The 16,358-nt window shown below is 40.3% G+C and overlaps 1 protein-coding gene across 1 annotated transcript in view; it reads right to left on the reverse strand.

Moving 5' to 3' along the window:
- CCDC39 (coiled-coil domain containing 39) overlaps window positions 1-16,358 on the reverse strand; it is a 52,688-nt gene that overhangs the window by 19,923 nt on the left and 16,407 nt on the right. The window contains 7 exon segments of the mRNA XM_036756164.1: window positions 4,042-4,250; window positions 4,656-4,793; window positions 7,991-8,155; window positions 9,191-9,385; window positions 11,079-11,211; window positions 11,507-11,610; window positions 12,476-12,667. Of these exon segments, the coding sequence (XP_036612059.1) occupies window positions 4,042-4,250; window positions 4,656-4,793; window positions 7,991-8,155; window positions 9,191-9,385; window positions 11,079-11,211; window positions 11,507-11,610; window positions 12,476-12,667 (1,136 nt within the window).

A 16,358-nucleotide genomic window follows, 5' to 3' on the forward strand; every position in this document is an offset into this window, starting at 1 on the left:
TGTGGAAACAAATAAGAGTTTTTGAAGTATTTTTAAAATGTACAAAAGAAAAAAGAATGAAGACCAAATCATTAAAAACAATTTGATGACAGCTAAAAAAAGTGTTGATTAATGGAACAGCTCGGTCATACACCATAAAGCAGCCTAGCATCACTAGGCTGACCTGCCTGAGGACTCGCAACAAAACCTCAAAAGACTCTCGACAAAGTGCTGAGGAAACAAAAATATTCTGGCAGAAACTAGGTGAAGAACAGTAGTTCATACCACACACCTAAACAGGCTCCAAATGGATACATGATTTCAGATCTATGGATGAAGAAACAGCTCCTGATAAGATGATCACAAATGATAAAATGGATAATTTTGATAATATAAAATTTAAGAGGTTTTGCACGATAAAAGAGAATGCAGCTAAAATTAGAAGGGAAATAGTTAACGGGGGGGAAATCTTTGCATCATGTTTCTTTGATAAAGATCTCATTTCTAAGACATATGAGGAATTTATTCAAATTTACAAGAATAAGAAGCATTATGAAATTGATGAATGATTAAAGGATACTGAATAGGCAATTTCCAAAGGCAGAAATTTAAGCTAGTATAGCCATATTTAAAAATTCTCTACATCATTGATAATTAGAGAAATGCAAATCAAACCATCTATGAGGTGTCATACCACAGCCACTGGCAAAGTTGACAAAAATGGAAAATGAAAAATGTTGGGACGGTTCATAGGAAAACAGGCACATAAAGGAATTATCAGCGGCGGCGATTACTATGGATTGGTACAGCTATTCTGGAAGCAAATTAGAACTATTCCAAGAGTTACCAAACTGTGTATACCCTTTGACCCAGACAGCAATGTTAGACTGACACACACATCCTGACTTGCCAACGAGACCAAAGAAGAAAAAGGACTCGTATGTAAAAAAAGAATTAATAACAAAGCTCTTTTTGTAGTGGCAAGGAACTGGAAACTAAGGGGTGTCCCTCAATTGGGGAATGGCTGAAGAAATTAGAGTATACGAATGTAACTGTGCTATTTTAAAAACGATGAAAGGGAAATATTGAAAGAAACCTGGGAAGATTTTTATGACCTGGTGGGAGTGAAGTGAGCAAAACAATTCATATACTGACAACAACATTGCTAACACAACTGTGAAAGGCCTGAGAACTCTGATTGAAGACTTAAGAACTCTAATGACAAACCCCAATTCCAGAGGCCACATATGAAATATTAAATGTAACCAAAAGATAGAAATAAACACCATTAATAGCCTAGGAACTTGCCTTATTTAAAACCCATTAAATACTCATGGGCTCTCCAGACAGAGGTGATAAGACTCAAGATCAAAAATGAGACATATGGGCATGGTCAATGTGGAATTTTTTTTTTGCTTGACTATGTGTATTTTTGGGAGGTTTTAAGGGGAAGGAAAGAAAATATTTTTTGGTTAATTTAAAAAGTTAAACTAAAAAAAGATAAGGAAACTGAGAAAAAAATAAAGTGAATTGAACTGGCAAAGCAAAGAAAGCCAGATAGAAAAATAGACAAGCAGGACCATTTAGAAAATTCCATGTTGAATTTATTATATACTCAAAAAGAAAAGCAAGCTATATGTTATTAAGAATTATGGCTTCATGTACAATCTTTATTTTATGTTCTAGTTTGCGTATGGGCATGCTCATTTTACTTGGCTTTTAAGTTCAAATTTTGAAAATTAAATTTAAAAACAAGAAAACCCATGAGCAACAATCAAGGTTAGATTTGGGAAAATGATACATCAAAAAATTCATCAAAGGTATGCTTAAGAAAAGTGTGACTTCATGATGAACAACTAAAGAATTTGTGTCAGAATCTTGTGAACTCAATGCCAACATAAAATAAAAGACTGCAGCAAAGGAAGAACATGCTACATGCCAAAAAATGTTTAAAGACACAAAAAAGTTCTCTAAGTTTTACTGTAGAAGTCAATACATTTCATTAACTGACTTTGTCCCAGGTAATTCACACCCCACTCCACTCTCAGAGACCATCATCCTTTTGGTCACCCAGGCTCATAAATTTGGTGTCATCCTCAATTCCTCACTCTCACTCATTAACATGTCCAATCAGTTGGCCAAATCTCATTTTCTCTACCTTCCCAACACCTCTTGTATGTGTCTTCTCCACCCACACAGCTACCACCTTAGTTCAGACCCTCATCCCTTTTACCATAGGTTCCCAATTAGAGACTTGCCTCAGGTCTCTCCCAACTCCAATGCATCCTTCCCTCAGCTGCCGGTGATTTTCCTAAAGCCCAGGCCTGTCTATGTTATGCCACTACACAATAAACTCCAATGACTCCTGGAGGCTAAAAGGATGAACTCATATGTTTGATATTTAAAGCTCTTCACAAACTGCCTGGCCCCTATGCCTTGAATGTCACATACACACACACACACACACACACACACACACACACACACACACACACACACACCTCATGTTGGCCCCTTAGAATCCCTGACTTCAAGACTGAGTTCAAGTTCACCTTCCACAGGAGGCCTAGCTAGACCAATCCCCTCCACCCCATGCAGCTAGTGCCTTCCTGCCTAAAGTTCCTTGTATGGACTTTATATGCACCTTGTATATACCTTTATACGTACATGCTCTCTCTTAACATGTTAGCTCCTCTTGCAAATAAATTTCCATTTCCACTCTAGTCATTACGTATGTTGTTTTCTCAGCTCTGCTGATGTCATTGCATCAGTTCATAGAGTTATTTCCAGATTTCTCTGTATTCATCTATATTCATCACATTCACTATTTCTTACAGCACAGTAATATTCCAATAAAATGGTCATATCTTTTGACCTAGAGATTCCATTACTTTGCTTATACCCCAAGGAAGCCATAGGTAAGAATAAACTCCCCTTATACACCAAAATATTGATAGCAGCACTTGTTCTGATAGCACAGAATTAGAATGGCCATTGACTGGAGGATGGCTAAACAAACTGTGGTCCACGAATGTAATGGAATATTACCACACTGCAAGAAATGATAAAAGATGGTGGGGAGGGGTAGGAGGGAGGGAGATAATTTGGAACTCAAAATTCTAAAAAAAAATGTTAAAAAACATTTACATGTAATTTGGAAATATTTAATGAAATAAAGTATTAAAAAGAAGTGAATGTGATGAATAAAGAGGAGCTTGGAAATATCTGTATGAACTAATGCAATGAAGTAAGTAGAGCCAAGAAAATACCACTACAGTGACTACAACAATGAAAATGGAACCACCACACACAGAAAAACGAAAAGTGGATGTAGCAAAATTATAAAGATGGAGCAAAACTCCAGTGAAGAGAAATAATCGGACATCCCTAACCCACCTCGTGTGGGGTGGGGGCAGGGAGGTAGGAGGTCCACAAGTATTGCTCATTGCACATGTTTTCACATTTTTTCAATGTCTTGATTGGTTATGTTGATTTTTCCCTCTTTTTCTTTTTTTTTTAAATATAAACTACTATTTGTTATATGGAATGGCTCTCTGGGAGGGAGAGGGAAGGATACACTGAGGAAAACTACAATGATGTAAAAAATGGAAGACATCAATAAGCTTATTTTAAGTATGTGACCTTTGAGGGTAGGGATCATTTTCCCTTCTGTATTTCGCCAGCACTTAGCACAGTGCCTGACACATAACGAGTAATAAATGCTTGCTGACTGATTGAAGGCACCACCTGAAGCTGTAGCTGGGGAGAAGGAAAGGTGCTGGCTTCCCTAGTGCTCTTCCTTTAAGGCCCCTGCCTCCCTCTCTATTCTTAGTCTGGAGTGTCTCATTGAGCCACAAGGCCCTACCTTAAATGGGCCCAATAGAGTTTCTTCTAGAGCACTGAATGGTCAGGCTAGTTCTTCTACAAAACACCTTTTAAGTCCCACCAATAGGGACACTTCAACGTTTTAGAAGCCGCTAAAAGCGATTTCCAATGGGAGATATTTTCTGTTCTCATTGATTTCTACAAGCCAACCTACTAGGCAGGAACGTGACTGGCTACCTGATGCTCTGCCGTTCTTGGTCCACATATCTGATCTGAGATGAAAGCATTGCTTTGTGAACCTTGATTTCTTCAGTACGCTCTTCCATCGCGGTATATAACTGCTGCTTTCGTTTCTCCAGGGAAAGGACTTCATCTGCTTTAGAGTGGAGCAGTTCTCGGAGACGTTTCATTTCTAGCTTCTGAAGATTGTCTTCGATCAACAAGTCCTGCCCAAAGAGCCAGATTATTAGCCACTGAAAACGGAAGCCCTCAAAGATATTTGTCTCTCTTTATCTTGCTCAGCAAAGCAGAACAAGGGATGATATTCTCGAGGAAATGTTATTACAACAATGAATATAAATTTTAGGCTTCCCTAAAACACAACAGTAGGAAAACAACGTTCCTAAAGCATACTGTGGGAACTACTGCACCGAGTACCATTTTGCTAATGTTACAAACTGTTTATGGAAACTTCTACTTACAAGAATGATTAGTAAAAATGAAAAAAAAATGCAAAGAAGAGAATAGAAGTAGTTCAGGAAGAAACACAGACAAGCAAGACAGCTTTGAAAGCTAATGTTAAACAGCTAAAAACTTTTTAATGTGTATTAATGTAGCCCATGGGTCATTACCTGTTTCAGGTTTTTGGCTTTCTGCAATTCTTTTTCTGATCGTTCAACGAAAAGAGTGAGTTCACTTATTTTGTTCAAAAGACCATTTTTTTCTTCACCAGTTTTATATGTTGCCTTCTTGAGAAAATAGAGGTCATTCTAATAAGACAAAGGAAAGAAAAAGATTCCAATGACTTCAATGTCATGGCAAAAAAAACCGATCTCATACATACTACATGTTTCTAATAGAATTTTCCCAAGTCTATCAATTGGCTGTCTTTATTGAAAACATTTTCCCCTTGCTTTTCCGAAGAGAAAGATGACTGCTACCTCTCTCCTCTAGGTGAACAAATGATTACCCTGCTTCCTCCCCCTTCCCCTGCCCCAGTTCAATGATGAAACAGAAGTCATCTTATCTCAACCTTGGTTTCCTCAGAAGTAAACTGAGAGGCCTGGACTGACCGATGACTAAGATCAGTCCCTTAAAAAGTCAGAAGTCTTTGATCTGTCAAGAGGCAATCACAACTTACATGAAACTTACATGAAAACTAGGTTTAGTACAAGAGAAATGAACATGCATGTGGAACCCACAATCCATACAGAATTTTGCATTTGTATGGAAGCAGGATAAAGGAAGGAGAGACCAGGAAGGGGCATGGTATGAGAGGGGAAAGGTGTAGGAAAGGTAGGAAAAGGACAAGACCCTTCCTGAAGGGGAGGAGCAAGGCAATGGCAAAAGCCACATTCCTTTCCCTTGGGACCATGGAGATAGGAGGGGTTGCTACTCTACAAGGGTCCCAGGTGCACCAGCCTAGTGCAGACTGTCTAGCAACTATCTTGACTCCCAAAGACACACAGGGAGTCCAGCTTGGGATGTTAACAACATATGTCAGCTCAGGTAGGGGGGAGGGGCACCCTTCATCCTTGAGACATTCAGGACCTCCTGCATACCCTGAATCCAGTGTTTCTGGAAAATATGGCAGCTCAAAAAGACAAATTCAGGGGACCCCTTAACAGTTCTTAACAGATCAGAATTCTTATCTATAAATTTGCCAGTCAATTCTTGAGCTAAATGAAATATCATTCAACTCAGAAAACAGACATTCCAGTTGGTTCCAGTTCAAACATTTGTTGTTGAATATCTATACTCATTTCTTAATTTAAACTGTTTAATTGATTTAATTTTTTTTTAAATTCCCTCCTCTTAAAAAAGGCTGGGGGCTAGGGGGAATGGGAACACAGTTTATTCAAAATAATGCTTGGGTTCATTTAATGATACAGAAAATAAGTCTAATTTATTCCAACTTTTGGTCCTCTAGGTGGTTTGCTTCAAACTGCTCTTGTTGCAGATTTTAGTTTTCTGGCCATCAAGCTATTAACATACACACCAATCCTATTATTGGTGAGGAAAAAAATACTAGGAAATTAGCCATTTCTAATATACAGAAGTTCCTAGTTTCATGAAAAGTTCCTCAGTATTGTTTGTTTCTTTCTTCCACTCTGTCCCCATCCAATATATATGCAGTACTTTTTGCAGTCTAACTTGAATCATTTATCTCACTTGCTCCCAGCCCCAACATGGTTCCCACTCCAAACCCTTTTCAGGCCTGACGCCCACTTCTATGGGTTTTTTTTCCAGTTCCATCTTGTGCCCACTCTGACCACTGTTGGTTCCCATTCAACCCCACACATCTGCTCTCTACTTTCTATTGATTAAAAGTTAGGATTCAGGGTCTGTACCCAGAGCAATTCTGGTTCCACCTTGCCTCCATTGTCTTCTCTCTGCCTTTTTAACTTTGAGTTTAAGTCCCCTGTTGGTAACCTGTTCCTTCTCTTTCAGGGCTGATTCTCTGTGTCTGTCTGTCTGTCTTCTTCTTCTTCATTCCTTTCCTTTATCTAGCAGCAGGACCAAAGGCTGCAGCGTGACATGGAGGGGACCATGACTTTTCTCCATAAGGATCTGATTCTAGATGTATCTCTACTACATGGAACTCTAGACCTTCTTTGGGTCATGGACTCCTTTGGCAGCCTGGTGAAACCTACTGGCCCATTCTCAGAATAATGTTTTTAAATATATAAAATAAAATACATAGGGTTACAAAAAACCCAATTATCAAAAATTTTTTTAAAACACATTTATAGACTTCAGGCTAAGAATCCCTCCCCCTACTAGTTTTTTTCCCCCAGTTCAGAAACAGGGATGATTTCCTACTCTAATACATTAATTTCTAGCAAGATGATAAATGCAAACATGTTACTTAATATTTCTGATGAAATATTAGCTACTCCTTAAGGAGAAGACATTTACTAGTAAATAAATAATTTTAGGTTAACTCAAGACCTTTCTTTATAAGTTGAGGGTTTTTTTTTTCATGGACTACATTTCTAGTTGCCAGAGGTACATTCAGAACAATCACAAATCCACCGTAGTCTATACTTGGTCCAAGGCAATAAGCTGTCACATTTTGTTTTCATAAACCAGCATATAAGGTAGGTAGTGCAAGTATTATGATCCCAATTTTACAGATGAGAAAACTGAGTCCCCAAGAGGTTGAACGGACTCACTAAAAGGTCCCATAGGTCATAAGTAGTAGTAAATATGGGCCTTCAACCTACTTCCCTGGGCTCAACCAAGCACTCTCTTAACACACCAGGGTTTCCCCAAATGCCAGCCAGCAGCAAACGTGGGCAAGTCAGATAAACCTGCATTACCAAAGCCTCTAGTTCCTAAAATCTATCAACTTATACACACACACACACACACACACAACCTCCGTCTGTATGTCCTTCTTGAATTGTACTTTACCTCAACCACCCCTGAGCCCAGAAAGCATGTAGTTTACTAGTCCACAGCATAGCTTGAGAGTAACAACATAGTCTTACAGCACAAACTTTTTCACAACATAAAATGTTTTATATATACAAGCAGGGGTGGGGAATCCAAAAGTCTTCCTTTAGAATTAATGCATTTTTAATTCTAATAACTATTAAGCTATTAGTAACCTAATTATTAATAATAAACTTTAATATATAACTATTAACTATACATACACACACATATATAGATATACACATCCATTTCTATGGATGTATATACACACACATATAATCTCTAATATGTGTGTGTGGGCATTAGAAACTAATGTTTAACGTATTCCTCCAGCAGCAAGAGAAGAGAGTAATGACAGGACTAATAACTAACCCTATCAGCTGTAACAGAGTGTGACAGTCATCACAGCTAGTACTGCCTTTCATGAGTAAGTCCATTTAAAAATCTGCTGATTAAAACAAATTAGCCATTTACTATGGTTCATCACAAACTTTTCATAACATAAAAGCAATTCTGAATAAATTACATCGAGCTTCTTGATCTGGTTTTCTAATAGTTCCGATGAACTTTTCTTCTCTTCAAAAGTATTTCTAAGATCAATAAGTTTTGTTTCAAGGACCATCTTTTCCTCCACATTAAGTTCTCCCTGGAGCCGTGACATTCGTCTCTCTATTTGTTGAATGTAAAAATCCTATTTCAAACAGTAAAAATAAAGAAGTAAATAAATTAGCAAACAACTATATATAACTAGGAGGATCTGACATACAATTTTAAATACCCGCACACCCTATGTCTGATGCATGTGCCATGGACTCCCCTTCACACACCATCATCATCATCTCCCCTCCTACTACTCTGACACATTCTCCACTATCCTCCCCCCAGCTCCCAGCTGTGAGCCAGGGGTATTCCATGTCCCCAGAACTAAACCTCCCTACAAACTAGTATTCATGAGTTCCATCAATATATTGCAAGCCTCACAATGTTCCATGCCTGAATTAATTTGGGAAATTATATATATATATATATATATATATATATATATATATATATATAGATAGATATATATATATATAATCTGAATCCCTAAATAGTTATAAGGTGAAAAGGACCCAAGAAGCCTGGCTGAAGTAGGAAAGGACTGACTCAGCTAAATCACAGTGACTAGACCTTATTTCCTGCCCTTCTCCAGTCCCAGGCTTAGTTTCTAGCTCACGTAGAGCTCTGGGCTCTGGGACAGACGGGTGAAGTAGACAAACCACCTGTGACTGCTTGGTGCTCTCAAGAGCTTCCAAGTGTAGACAAAGGGGAAATGGGGCCCACTGTGAATAAATGCAAGCATGAAAGACATTACTAGCTACTGTCACTACAAAGGACGCATCATGGCACGATGGACAGAGAGACAGCCTTGGAGGGTGAAAGAACTGGGTCCAAGTTCTCCTCTTGCAGCCTTTCAAATAGGGATCTTGCTCTCTTACTAGACAAAGGGGAAACACCTGTCTCCTCTTACAGGAATAATTCCGTTCAAGGGGAACCAGGCTTTTTCAGAATTCTGTCCTAAGCTGAACTCCTGCCTCCAGCATCTACCCCAGTAATGCAGTGCTGACCTTCTGAATCTGAGCTCCAAAGCTGCTGCCTTCTTGAGGTAAAGAGCATTTGGACTATCACTGCCCTTATGAAAACTAAGTCAGCTGAAGTCTGCAAATGGTTACAGTCATGCACACACCTGATTATACATGATCTCCTGTTGCTTCAGGGTTTCCAAATCGAGTTTGTACAAGCGGCGGTTGAGGTTTTTAAGGGAGGAGCGGGTTCCCTCAATTTCAGATAAAACAGACTTCTCCTCACACGTCGCAGTTTTCAACTTCTCCATACTCTTGAAAAGCACTTCCTTTATTCTACTCAAATGAGATTCCACATCCTGGGAATAAACATTAAGTTAATTCACCAAATAAGAGCATCCTAGAATTCTTTATTTGTAGAAGTTCAGAGTCTCCAAAGGTGGGCAACTCTTCAGGAACCCCTTTAACGCTGTGACTCAGTCCTATAAGCTGGCAAGGTGGTCATGGGAAAGTATCCCGGTGAGGAGGACTGTTTAAAATATTCTCCTTGAGACAAATTCTTTTGAATACAAAGGATCATGAGATTTGGAGTCAGTCCAATTCCCTCATTTTATAATTTTAAAAAAAGGAAGGCACATTTATCACATTTCCAGACGTCACAAAGCTGGGAAGGATGGCTGACACTGGATGACTGAGTTAGGACCCAAAAAGATCTGACAAATTAGGGCATTGGGCTGTATCTAGTATGTTGAAATTTAACAGAGTAAAATGTCGAAGTCTTACACATGGGTTAAAAAAATTTCTCAGGAATAAGGAGGAGGAAGTATGGCTAGAAAGCAGTTTGTATGAAGAAGATCTGGTGGTTTTAGTGTACTGCAAGCTCAAGCTCAATGTGAAAGAGTAACCAAGAAGCCTTTTTAGGCTGATTTTTTCATCTTCATTTTTCCTTTTCTTTGTCTTTAAAAATTGAATTTGCTATATGGGATGGCTCTCTGGGAAGGGGAGGGAAGGGCATACTGGAAGAAACTAAAGTGATATAAAAAAATCTATAAAAACTTCTTTTAAAAAGATGCTAGGCCGGAAAACTGTCTAACAGGATTTCTTAGAATCAGGGAAGGAGAGAATCTAGCTCACAGATGGCCAGGCTGCCTTGAGCAGGAAGTGCAGCCCTTCCTTTGAGAGAATAATGGAGCACAGAGAAAGGACCAGGGACAGTCGGAGTAGAGAGCTGGTTAGGTCACATCACCAAGCCCAGGAGGATCAAGGAAGGGCTCTTTGTCATATGATGCTTTCAACAAACACACATATTCTCAATGCCAGAAGAGTCTGCTCTCCGTGGCATATAGGTATATAGTTTTTGATAAGTCAAGTCACATGGGTCACTGTCAGGGGTATGCTGGTGAATTTTTAACAACTGGCTCTAAACAAAGATAAATGCATGCACAGAAAAGACACATGTAAGTTTAATTGGCAATACTAACATTTTCTCCATCACTACTTAAGTCTAAACGATCAAGAGCACAATGAATTAAGCCCTGATTTCTACCATTTGCTGACTTCTGAGGTGTAAGCTCACACTCAGCTTTCCTCAGCCGGTTGGAGCTGGCTTGTGCGCACCTCCACAGAGGACTCTTAAAGTCTCCGGCAGAACTACCACACAAGGTGTTAGTGCCATTTTCAGACCAGGAGGATGCCATTTTCTGACCTTGTGTTGAAGGCTCAAAAATGCCTTGTTCTAGCTCCAGTGAAGAGACAGGTTGATGGGAAGCGAGTACAGAAGCACGGATGAGCACAAAGCTTGTGCTAACACATTCGGCCCCTGCTAGAGTCACAAGGTGAAGGCCAGGCTGGGTCCTGGCTCCTGGGCTGGCCTGAATCCTGGGCAGCTCCCACCTCTACAAGAAACCATTCAGGTGCAATTTTTCCCAAGCCCAGGAGGGTACGCTAAGTAGCCCCCAAAGTCTTCTTTAGTCTGTGATTCTGATGCTCTGATTTAGTCCCCAGGGCCTCCTTTTTTTTTAACAAAGAGGAAAAATCTCCAATGAACTTTACCCTGATGACTTTTTCCTCCTCTTTTAGCATCCTTTCCATTCTGGCAGCTTTCTCTTCCACACTCATAGTTTTTTCCGTGGTCTCTTTTAGCTTTTTGCTGAGCATTTCATTCTGTTCCCGAGTCTCTTTTAGCCTAAACACATCGTTCAGAAAAGTATGATCAGAAAACTGAGAAGCAGATCGCTCAGAAGAGCTAACCCAGGAGAGTCCGAGGGCACGTCCTCTGGTCAGAGAACGGCTGCTCTCTGAGATGGATTCTAATAGTATTCAACCATGTAATGTTTCTGTTGACTAATAACAGGCTGGGGGAAAAAAATTATAAAGTTTTAAAATGATTTGGCATCTGTCATTTAGAAGTTGTCAAAAAACCCATACCATTTTCTAGAAATCATCACAAAGTTCTATTTTTTCAAAAAGCTTTTTCTTACTTGTCATTTTTTTCCTGAATTCTTTTCTTCATACTCATCACCTCTCTCCGAATGGCTTCCAGGTCACTTGATGTTCTAGTCACCGTGGCTTTGAGAGTGTCCAGCTAAAGGTTAGGTAGCAAAGGAAAGAGGCACTTTAACTCGAGAGTTTAACATGGAAATATTTCCCACCATTTCTGAGATGTTCCATTGCCCACTGTGATTAAAGTTTATCCTCAGGTCTCCCAGAAGTACAATATATTTCTACTGTAATTGACAAATATGGAACATTTGGTCTTTATCAATGGCATATTTGGCATAAAGTAGTGTTTGCTATTTTATCAGTAGAAAATTCCTATGTATGTAACTATATTAAAGAAAAGTCTGAAAATTTGGTCCATTATCTCTGTGACCACTCATACAATGTACATACCACATTTATTCTAAATAGTTCTGATTATACTTTCCAATTGGCTTTTATTTCATGCTAAGTATATATATATATATACACATATATATATATATATAATGAGTCAATATTAAGAATATGTCATAAAATACAAGGCAAACCCAAAATTATATTTGGGAAAACGTCAGCAGATTATAAAATGTTCTTATCCTTGATTCTACTTTTCCAATACTGTTTTTTGTACTTTTTTAAGCCCTAACTAAAACTGTAGAAGGTTTATCCAAAATTGGAAGCTATGTAGAGTTTTTGATGGTCTCTGAAAACACTGTCTAAAAATTACTTGTGAATAGGTAGGGAAACTCCCATGAAACTCCCAAATTGTGAAGTCTAATTTGGTCTCTTGAGGCCCAAGCCACTTTGGCTGGTGCATCCACTAGGCTTGCATTGGACAGTGAAGTGTCTAACACATCATGATGCTTTGATTCCAGTAAGAAGGAGGGCATCGCTAGCTAGGAAGCCCTCCCACAACCTCTCAGGCCAAACCTCGTTCCCCAGCTCACACACACACTACCTCTGAGTACCTCATCCTGGAGCTGCAGCCGATTGGTTTCGCAATTTTGATAATCCAATCGAAGTTTCAAAGCTTTTCGATCAGCAAGCGTGATTTTCTTCTCATATTCTGCATTGTTTTCTGCCTCACTCTCCAAGAACTTGATCTTTTCCTTAATCATGATTTCTTTAGATCTTAACTCCTGCTTTGCCTTTGCTAATAACTGACATAATAAAAATGCATAATTTTTAGTAGAGTACAAAAACTAACACTGAAAAAGCAATCATATTTTCATTTGTTTTCTTGTTGAGTCCAGTCACTTTGTCATCCTGCATATGTGTGCCTTTGCCCAAGCCACGCTCCCAAATCCAGAATCCACTTCCTTCCTCACTCTGCCTCTCAGACTCTTTAGTTACCTTCAAACCTGAATTCACATTACACCTCCATGATGCCTTCCCTGATTTCCAAAGCTATGAATGTTCTCTCCCTTTTACTATCCCTAGGGCTCAAAATGACCTCTCCTTTGTACCCTCACTTCCTACCTTGTTTTCTACTTTAGAGAACCACAGACTCTCAGAATGTGCAGGGGCCTCAGAGCCTCTCCAGTCCAAATCATACCTGATACAGCAGTAAAATGCGTTTGAAGCTTGCTGAATGGACAGAAAGAAGAATACTTGACAACTCTGGGTGAGTCTGGAAGGAGCGTGTCCCCTGCAGGGCTCCAGGGATCAGACTCTTACCTTGTCCTGTTTGTTTTATATTTTTATTAACCACAGAATCGCAGGATCTCAGGGTTGGACATCAGTCAGTCAACAAACACTTATTAAGGCATCTACCATGTGCCAGGCATCATGATCATGTTCTTCATACATGGAGGTTAAATATGCATCTACACAACTTCTACCTGCTCCTAGTTCTGTGCCCCTGGGGCCAAAGGAAGCAAATCTCAACCCTCTTCCACACAACAGTACTTCAAACATTTTATCGTGTCCCTGTCTTCTATTGAGTCCTCTGGGGCAAACATCCCCAGTTCCTCCATCCGGTGCTCGTATGGCATGGTCTGCAGATCACTCACCATTCCAGCAGCCCTCCTCTGACCACTGGGCAGCTTTCCAACGTCCCTCCTCAAAGATGTGGCCTCAGCAGTTAGGAATCTTGCAGAACCCTCCCCTCCCTGCTCCAGAACATAATGTCTCTCATGATGGAGCTAAACATCTTAATGCCATATCACAATCAAGATTAAAACTAAACTCAAGGCCCATTAAAATACTCAAATCTTCTTCAAAAAAAGCTCTTATGGTGTGTCTGCTTCATCTTATACATTTAAAGTTTTTTTAATTATGTATTAAATTTCATTTCATTAGATTCACCCTATCACTTTAGTCATCATTCAGCATGCGAGCTTCCCCTCCCAGCTTTGCATCATCTGCAAATTTGAGGAAGATTTCAGCTATGCCCTTCTCCAAGCTACTGGTAAAAATGTTAACCAGAACAGAGTTCAGTGCACGCCTGCTGGGCCCCTCCACCAAACAAATGATGACCTCAGGTTTGGCCAAGGACGAGTCCTGAGCCCACCAAAGTATCCAACCACTTATTTTACATCTCTATCTTTTCTATAATAATATAATGTTATTTTTATTAAATGTTTTGTTAAAATCTAGGTAAACCATAGCCATCATTCCCCTGATCAGTCTAATAACGACATCACTATAGAAACTGAGTCTGGCAGGGTCTAGTTTGGTGACCACAGAGCTGCCTGATCACTGCTTCCTTTTCTAAAGGTTTACAACCCATCCCTTTCATAAAACATTCTAGAATTTTGCCAGAAAGCCATGTTAAACATTACTGGGCCATAGTTCACAAATTTCACTCTCCATTTTTTTTTAAAACTAGACACCATGTGCCATTTTCCACTCCTGTACCACCCTTCCTGTTGGCCATAATCTTTCAAAGATAGCAGATAGTGGCTCAGCAATAACATCTGCCAATTCTTTTATGGTACCAGGGATGAAGTTCACCTACATTTAAAGACTTACATTCATCAGTGGCAGCGGGGTGTTCTCCTCCTCGCCCCTTACTTATCTTGGGCCATTTTGATTCTGCCCTTTCCAGTCCAAATATCATACTCGTTGGCAAAGAAAACAGAATTACCAGCAGGGCTGAGCCCCCCTTCCTTCTCACTCAGTCTTTGGTGATTCCTCCTCTTCCCCTGTTCCACCATCACTGCAGACTAGGCAGAGGCCATGGAGGACTGGGGGCCATCGAAGTTTCCTGCACTGCCACAGCCAAAGAATCATCCCCAGGTGGCCAGCTGACCTCCACACTGGGAGGATATATCAGAGGAGCACTTGTGGAAGCCATCCCCACACAGAGGTTAAAACAAAATAAAACAAAGCCATTCTGTTGTCCCTGGCTTCCCCTGCCCAGCTCTAGTCATTCTGAGCTTAAGTTTTCCTGACACTCTCCTTTCAGAGAGTGTCACCCTAAGTTTTTGCATTCATCTTCCGTTATGGGCTTCAAAGGAGCCTTTTAAAAATCTAGGTTGGTTAATGAGTTCCCTATGCATCGACACTGTTCTCTTTGAAGAGCTCTCCCTTTTCCATCTCCCACCTCTGTGCTTTTGCATAAGCAATGTCCCCCTACATGACTGCGATGTGCTTCCTCCTCACCTGCACCTCCTGTAATCTTCAGTTTCCTCCAAAGTTCACTAACCTCCTCCCGGAGGCCTTTCCTGATCCACTCCCCCACCCCCACCTGCCAGCACCTTCCTGCCAAAAACCATCTTATTTTTATTTCACATACAAGTACTTGTAGGTCAGGTCTTTGTACGTCCAGCTCCTGACACATTGGTTGGCACTGGGGAAGGGAGGAGAACAAGCATTTCTACAGCACCTGTTAAGTGCCCGGCACTGTGCTCATCACTTTACACATGTCATCTCATTCGATCCTCACAAGAGCCCTTCAAGTGAGGTGCTGTTAGTATTCCCATCTGACAGACGAGAAAACTGAGGCAGAGAGGGTTAAGTGACTTGCCCAGGGCCACACAGCCAGCAAGCATCTGATGCAGGATTTGAACCCATGCTTCTCCAACGGGCACTTAACATATTCTTGCTTATTGATCGACTTCTCTCTATAGGAATTATTGGTATTTACACCTTCAGAATTCTATCCTTACAAACTTCACAGCCCTCCAGGGAAACTTCCTTTCTAAAATTTTAGTCTTTAGAACTCAGCGCTTTTTCTAGACCTCTTGAAATCCAAAAGAGCATGTATATCCCCATCCCTCACATTGTCTGACATATAGTAAGTACTTAATATATAGCAAGCACTTGAGGTACCTGGGTGTTTCAGTGGATAGAGCACTGGGCCTGGAGTCAGGAAGGCCTGAGTTCAAATCTGGCCTCAGACATTAGTTGTCTGTCCCTGGGCAAGTCACTTAACCCTGTCTGCCTCAGTTTCCTCATCTGTAAAATGAGCTGGAGAAGAAAAGGGCAAACCACTCCAGCATCTTTGCCAAGAAAACAACAAATGGGGTCATGGAGAGTCAAACACGACTGAAATGACTGAACAACAAACATAAATCACTTTTCAATTCATCATTTCCCAAAATCTAAGGTAGATGTCAGACCAGTCTTGGATTTCCCTACTGCATCACAAATTCTCAAGTGAGGTGCTCCTTGGCCAACAACCAACCAACAATTAGCTCTTCTGCTTTGGGCTGAGAAAGCGACAGCACATGTCTGGGTAATGGGCAGTACTGCATTTTGGCTCTGGTGCTAGGCTGGTGACCTGCTTCCCAAAGACATCTATGTCTTTCTTCTGGGATGTCTGTTGGATATTCCAATGACAATGTCACTTCTGTTCTGCCTCTGTGGATCCTTGCCCCAGTGCTCTCCACCATGCCATCCCAACCA

The sequence above is a fragment of the Trichosurus vulpecula genome, chromosome 4, assembly GCF_011100635.1.
Source record: "Trichosurus vulpecula isolate mTriVul1 chromosome 4, mTriVul1.pri, whole genome shotgun sequence".
NCBI classification, from domain to species: domain Eukaryota; kingdom Metazoa; phylum Chordata; class Mammalia; order Diprotodontia; family Phalangeridae; genus Trichosurus; species Trichosurus vulpecula.